Below are 7274 nucleotides of genomic sequence, written 5' to 3'. Positions count from 1 at the left end.
AAAAAAAAAAAAAAAAGAAAATCCAAAAGTCCTACTCGCCTAGTGCAGTGCCAGCACACTTGATGACTGGGGATTTCTAAACACAAATTAAAACAAACCTTTGCGGTATAGGAACTGGCTTTTACTTCTTGGCAACCCTGCTTGGAGTAACGCTCCTTCATACCCATGCAAGTAATTATAGTGCTGGACCTGCAGGAGAGTTTAGTAGCATTTCCTCCTGCTCTGAAAATCCACATCTCCAAAACAGTCTCACCGTTCCCCTTCTCAAGCCTCGGACCCCCCGCACTGGCAATCCCTTTTCACCGTGGTATATATACTTGCTAAGACGCAGGGTGAACTCAACGATCTCCTTCCTCCAGCTGACTCGGATCCTGCCTTCGTCAAATGAAGTCACAACCGTCCCTCCTTAAGCCGGGTACAAATAGGGGATATACCATTGCCGAGGGTTGTAGGGAGTGGAAGAGGCACACTGTATATGTATACGCGCGGTGTACAGGAATCTCCAGAGCAAACCTCCAGGGAAAGCAGCCCCCTCCCTACAGACACAGGGAACAAACTCTGCGGCGCAAGGGACGATCCCACCTCGATCCACCCTCAGAACCACGGGCTCCTCTCAGGCCAGCGCGCGAGCCGGGCGGGTTAAGTCTCTGCTTTGACTCCGACCCGGGAAGCCCAACCCAGCGCCAGGCGTGGCCGTACGCACCGCAGACACTAGGACCTCCGGCCTCACGTCCAAGACTCCCGGAGAGCTGTAGGATCCAGGATGTGAACGCCGCCGCCGTTTATCTCCCGGACAGTGCTGCGCAGGTCCTTCTTTCTCCAGGAGGTGTCGACGCTTCCGTGTGCGTCATCAGGAGGCGACCATTGTGGAGCTTACAATGGAACCACTGGTGTCCAGGCATGCCGGGATACGGCGGACGGGTCTCCATAGCAACCGGCCCCCAGTAACCCAGGCCTTCAGCCTGTCCTAGCAACGTGGTCGGTGTCCTTGGGTCCACCGCCGTCTAACCCGAGGCTCCGGCCCACCACCCCTCGGCTTAGGAGAGTAAGAGAGCCAGCTGAGGGTGTAACACTCGTTTATTTACACAGTCATCCGAGGCAAAAGAGCAGCCCAACCTACTGGAGGGCACAGATCTGGGACTTTAACCCCTTGGGCCTACAGACCCTTTCTTCCTCCAGGGATCTTGGAGGGCAGAGGGCGAAGGCATGAGAGAACGGGAAACGTTCTGAACACTACATTCTACGTTTTCATCTTTCTTTCCAAAAGGCTCATTTTATTAAACACTCAAGCTTCTCATTTCTAGCCCATTCAAACTTTTTGCTCTGCCGCTGTCCACCCAACATTGTTAATAGTAACAATAGCATAATAACACTGTAGCAATATTAATAATACTTCACATTTGTACGAAGTTTACAGGATGTTCACACATACAGCGTCTCATCTGAGCCAACAGTTCTGTGAGGTAGGTATTTTCACCTCCCTTTTTTACAGACCGGGTAACGGAGGCTCAGATAAGTAATAGTATTTGCTCAAGGCCACACAGCTAGTTAGTGGTAAAGCTGAGACTTGGCTCCCAGCACCCCATAGTCAAGTCCAGTGTTCCAAACCCACAGCTACCTCTGTAAAGTGGAGGCATGTTTCTTAGCCCAGTCAGGCCTGGAGCCAGATGCTGACAATCCTCAGACCATGGAAGACAAGGATTCAGCATCGGTGGGGAGAGTTGGGGTACCTAGCCTTCAACTCCTGTTTGAACTGGCGGTAAAGGATCTTATTGCGCTGATTTTCAGCCTCCTTTTGGGGATGGAACTTCAATGCCTCCTTGAATCCCTTATGAACTAGAAAACCTTCGTTCAGCACCTCAAAATTAAACCCTGCCACATGCAGCTCACAAGCCTGGAAAAGGAGGTGGAAGGGAGGAGGGAGAGATGGAGGAGGGGAGAGGGAAGAGAGGGAGAGAGACAGAGAGAGGTCACAATGATTTAATCATAATAACTTAATATCCCCAGAGCCCACATGATCGTCCCTAAAGCTCCACTCCTCCGTCCTCAATTCTCCACCATCCAACCACTTTCTTCTTGCTTCAGTGCCTCCTTTCCACCAATGGCCACTCCACCCCTGACACACCTCCAGTCTCAGTCCCAGTCACCCTCTCCCTTTTAAGTACCTGGCTGATTCGATTGAAGCCATACTGCCGAAAGCGTTCATCAAATGTGGGCACCTTTCCTCCAGCTACATAAAATGGTTCCCAGGGGTCCCTCCAGGGCACCACGTAGGCAGGTCTCAGCAAGCTCTCTTCTGGCAGGTTGATCCAGCGGGAATAGTTGGTGGGCGCATGGCAAGGTGTGCACAGCCCATAATAAAAGGGCCGGACTTCGCCCACCTGATAGAGCTGCACCAGTTCGTTCTTGTTCATGGGCATCCGGCGGGATCGGCGGATTTCAAACGCAGGCACCACCAGGGCTGTGCCATCCCAGTGGTTACTCTGATCCAACATTTCCCTTAGGCCTCTCCACAGCCCTTCGCTGGGCACCATGTCCACATCAATCACCAGGGCATAGTTGGCCTCTTCTCGAGCCAGATTCCTTAACAGGTTATTGGGATAGGAGATGTTGGTCCCCAGTGCATAATTAATCCCGGGCTGGGCCACCCTGGCTAGCTTGTCAAAGACCTCTTGACAGGACCGCAGCAGGGCAAATTCCCCAGGTTCTCGGGGGTCGGGCACAGCAGCCTCATAACGCGAGGGGCACACGAGGTGCATGGCGACCCTGGCGCGCATCTCGGGGCAGTGGCTGCTCAGCGCGTAGGCCAGCACCGTGGCCAGCTGCGCCTCCTCTTTGGTGGCTGCGAACACTGAAACGGACAGCGGACCCTCCCAGCGCTCCAGAAGTCCGGACAGGTGTAGTAGGTTGTCCACACTGGCATGCGTGGCCAAGATGACATCGTTGGGGTCCATGGTGGTCTTCAATAGACCCCTGTAGACGCGATAATCACCGCTGGCATCCAGAACGCCTCCGGAGGCCAGTGCGGTGCGGAGTTGAGACTTTACCTGGTCTACGGATCTCGGAGACGGCGGGAAGAACTCGAAATACTGTTCCTGCTCCTCCTGGCCGTGCAGTCCGGAGAGCAGCGATAGGTAGAGCAGCTGCAGCATTGCCACCAACATGAGCGCGGCCAGCAGCAGCTGGTAGAAAGCGCATCGGATGGCGTAGGACATTTGCATGGCTCTCGGGGGTCCCGGCACGAAGCTGGGACCACCGAGCCGTAGTCTCTGCCAGCCACCGCAAGCCCGGATTTACCGCAGCCTCCCGAGCGCAGCCGAGGCCAGCCGAGGCCAGCCGAGCCCTACACGCAGCTCCTCCCACCATCCGCTTGCCTCCATGGAGGCGCGTGCCAGCTCGCCCTCTGTGAGAGAGGAGGAGCTACTGCAGTAGTGGTTGCTCGGCGCGCGCTTTGCAAACGCTGAACGTAGCCGCGGTCTCGGCGCGCGGCCGGGGACCCCTGGACGCGTTTCTCTCCCTGGGGATATGGACGCAGACACCCCCACCCCCACCCCCACCCGCAGTCCTAGCGTGTCCTGAAACTTCTATGTGCTCGCCGGGCCGCGGGGAAAGGAACCCCGACAGAGCTTGGCTGCATCACTGGCGTGATGGCGCGGGTCCCGGTTGACCCCTTCCTAGAGGAAATTAAAAAAACCTCTTTGTTACTGTTTCTTCTGAACTTTTCCAGGTGAGTGCCGGAGTCATGAATGAAAACGTTGAGGTGCGTCGGAGATGGGAGATATGGGAATGTGGAAAGGATCACTATGTGTGGGACGAGGTGGCCGAGTGGTTAAGGCGATGGACTGCTAATCCATTGTGCTTTGCACGCGTGGGTTCGAATCCCATCCTCGTCGGTCCTGTTTTATAGGGAGAAGGCTTCTTAATTTTCTATATTCTGACTCTCATGAGCAGCGAAGTGAAAACACCCGGAGTCCGACTCTTTTCTCCAAACTATTTGCCCACAACCCATGTTTCCGGCGGGTTTTGTACTACAGCTTTCAGGATGTGCATGGTGTTGATTAAGGTTCCACTCTTCTTTTCCGCCCAAGTACAGCGTAGGGGCCGTTGCCTCTAAGACTAGTACTCGCATTTTGACCATCAGCACCTCACCTGATCTCTGCAGGAGTGTGATTATTTAAATCACTGCTGTTTCCTCTTGCTTCCTCCAGGGTGGAAACATCTTATCTACACAGCCCTTGGCCCATCGCATGCATTGAAACGGTGTATACTGAAGGCACTAAGTGTTTGAGGATGAATGGAAACCGTTGGCAGACATGTGGGGGAAGGGCTGCTTTATCCACTGACTTAATAAATACTTGACTTGATTTTTAACTAAGTCAAGAGATACGCTGCTAGCAGAAGACAACCTAGGGAGGGCACTGAGTGGCAGGGTTGGATTGGGTGGGTAGGGGGCTTCCACAGGCTGTAGGGTCCTAAACATTCAGGATACCCCCATTTTGCAGATTGACACAGAAGTACTCAGGGGTGCCAGCTCTCTGTCAAGGCTGTGTTAGTCACTGGGACAGGGAGCCCTGCACATAAAAGTAGTGTCCTTTTCAGTGAAGACAGGCGTCAGGAGAGATTCAGAACTTTCAGGCCTGGTTTTGTAGACACGGATCAAAAAACAGACTTGCTGCACTGTGAGAGCTTTGGTTCTGTTTAGTTTTAGTTTTTCAAGACAGGGCTTCTCTTTGTAGCCCTGGCTGTCCTGGCATTCACTCTGTAGACAAGACTGGCCTTGTAGTCAGAAATTCACCTGCCTCTTCCTCCTAAGTGCAGGGACTAAAGGTGTGGGCCACCATTGCTAGGCATTGTTCTGTATTGTTTTTTATAACTTGGTCGATGATTAATGAAAGTAACAATCTATACTGGGCCGTAGTGGGGCACATACAAGGGAGGCAGACTCAGGTAGATCTCTGAGTTCAAGTCCTGATCTATAGAGCTAATTCCAGGACAGCCAGGGCTACACAGAAATCCTGGGGGCAGGTGGGCATCTCGCATCTCTCCTCTCTCTCTCTCTCTCTCTCTCTCTCTCTCTCTCTCTCTCTCTCTCTCTCTCTCTGTTTTTTAACTTTTTTCTTCACAAACAGAACTCTTAGAATAATAGACTTCATAAAATAAACACTATTAAAATGGAATTTTAAAATATTTTATTTGAAGAAAACCTTTGGTGGCTTTTGTGGGCTGTGAAGGGGCTATGGTAAGGGGGAATGAAATAGGAATGTGGTGGGATGGGCACTGGTGCAGCTGTACTCTCCCCTGGGCCACCCCTGTTTTATTTTATTATTATGATTTTAAAGAGTACCTTGCAATTGTAGTCCAGGATGGGCTTGAACTTGTGAACCTCCTGCCACCACCTCTGGAGTGCTGGAATCATAGGTATGTGCCAGCCAGCACATTATTTTATTGTTTGGGGTTTTGAGACAGAGGGTGTGGAGTTTTTGTTGTTGTTGTGGGTGGTGGCTTGTTTTTGAGACAGGGTATCTATGTAGTCTTGGCATCCTGGAACTCACTATGTAAAACAGGCTGGCTTCCAACTCACAGAGATTCGAGTTTGCCTCCCGGGTACCTGGAGGTACCTGGAGGTACCTGGACCCATCGAGTCTGGCCTCAGCCTCGGTATGGAGCCCGAGGCTGTCTTCACGTGCTTCTCTTGCCTTGTGTTCCCCATTGCTGGGATTACAGGCATGCCTACCATGGCTAGCTCAATTTCTGTTTTAAAGGTTGGATGACATGGCTTACTTACATTCCCACTGCCAACAGTTGTCCAGAGAGCTAGCATGGCTTCTAGCTCTGTGCTGAGGCTTGTCTTCAACAGCAGCCAAGATGCTTACAACTCTGCCATAGTCTCTCCCAACTCTAAGGACCTGCTCGGGTGAAATGCAGGCTCTTCCCAGGTCACTTCTGGACAGGCACCTCACTCTGCATGCACATGACTTTATAAAGGCCTTGAAATCTCAGGGAGCTTTTCAGTTCACCACAAAAGTCCCTTCCAGATTTTTCCTGCCAGACCTTGAGCTTTCTTTCCCTCCCCGGGGATCCTTACTCCAGACAGTCGCTGGGGCATTCCTGTGCCTTTCAGGGTCGCAGAGAATTCCCTTGACCAGAGCAGCTCCCTCTGAGGTTTCTGAGCTGTGCTTGGCCTCAGCCCTTTGGGTTGTTCCCAGATGTGTTGAGACAGATGAAGGCAGCTCTGTTGTAACAAGGTCTGCTTTCCCTCCCTCCTGGGCCAGTTACCTGGGTCCTCACAGCTACCACTGTGTGAGTTGAATTTTTGTGGCCGTAGCAAATCCTCAGATTAAAAAACTCACCTGGAGGAAGGAGTGAGTGAGTTCCAGAACAGCCAGGGCTACACAGAGAAACCCTGTCTCAAAACAAACAGACAGACAGACAGACAGACAGACACTCAACACACAATCCTTGAAGACATTTAACATCCGAACTGTAACAATCAACCAACAAACCCAGGAGAGAAGAGAGACAAAGACAAAAGACTGCAAAGATGTCCTATCACTTTTAGTTGCCTTACATTTTTTTGCCAGAATTTTTATTATTATTATTTATTGGTTAAAGTCTTTAAAACTTCAAACAAACAAAAGGACTAGTGAGATGCAGGCATAGGACGCACCTGTTAACCAACGCGAGTCTTTAGTGGTTCTCAACCTGTGGTCGAGACCCCTTTGAGGGTCCAATGACCCTTTCACAGGGGTTGCCCAAGACCATCAGAAAACACAGATATTTTTACATTTTGATTCATTTTTACATTTGATAATTTTACATTATGATTCATAACAGTAGCAAAATTATAGTTAGGAAGTAAGTAGCAACAAAAATAATTTTATGGTTGGGGGGTCACCACAACATGAACTGTATGAAAGGGACACAACAGTGGCCAAAGCCTAGTTAGGTGACTTCAATCAACTGTGATTTTGTTGAGAAACCCTGAAAAAGAGCCAAGACACCACCATCCAGGTCCCCCCACAGTGCCATGGCAACAGCTATGACCACAGAGGCGGGCCCTGTTCTGTCGTGCTCTGAAGTCCCCTCACCTGTTCCATGTAGTAGGCTGACCACCTCAAGATATCTCTTCTCTCCCAAGAGGAATGAGTTGGTTGGTTCGTCTCACTAGGGAAGCTGGATGTAGTGGCTATTCCTGGTTGTCAACTTGACTATATTTGAAATGAACTACAATCCAGAATTGGAAGGCTCACCAGTGAACCTAATCTGGAGACTGG

At 51.1% G+C, this 7274-nt stretch overlaps 2 protein-coding genes and 1 non-coding gene across 4 annotated transcripts in view; 1 reads left to right on the top strand and 2 right to left on the bottom strand.

Moving 5' to 3' along the window:
• The window catches only part of Brms1 (BRMS1 transcriptional repressor and anoikis regulator), an 8636-nt gene extending 7727 nt beyond the window's left edge, over window positions 1-909 (bottom strand). The window contains exon 1 of one of the 2 annotated variants that reach the window (XM_029531652.1): window positions 704-909. The gene's annotated coding sequence lies outside the window, so the exon portion shown is untranslated. The remainder of the gene's footprint in view (window positions 1-703) is intronic. The other variant, XM_021191125.2, reaches the window with a different exon arrangement.
• A 153-nt stretch (window positions 910-1062) lies between these two features.
• Window positions 1063-3371, bottom strand: B4gat1 (beta-1,4-glucuronyltransferase 1). Its single transcript, XM_021191114.1, has 2 exons — window positions 2166-3371; window positions 1063-1894 (listed from the first exon to the last, which is right to left on the bottom strand). Exons 1-2 carry the CDS (start codon window positions 3219-3221, stop codon window positions 1703-1705), a joined length of 1248 nt encoding a protein of 415 aa, XP_021046773.1. The 5' UTR covers window positions 3222-3371; the 3' UTR covers window positions 1063-1702.
• A 440-nt stretch (window positions 3372-3811) lies between these two features.
• Window positions 3812-3893, top strand: Trnas-gcu. The gene has a single exon. It is a non-coding gene; the product is annotated as a tRNA-Ser (tRNA).
• The last annotated feature ends 3381 nt before the right edge of the window (window positions 3894-7274 follow it).

This window comes from Mus pahari, chromosome 1, assembly GCF_900095145.1.
Source record: "Mus pahari chromosome 1, PAHARI_EIJ_v1.1, whole genome shotgun sequence".
NCBI classification, from domain to species: domain Eukaryota; kingdom Metazoa; phylum Chordata; class Mammalia; order Rodentia; family Muridae; genus Mus; species Mus pahari.
Note: the sequence above shows the minus strand (reverse complement) of the source record. Positions and strands in the feature narration are given on the sequence as shown.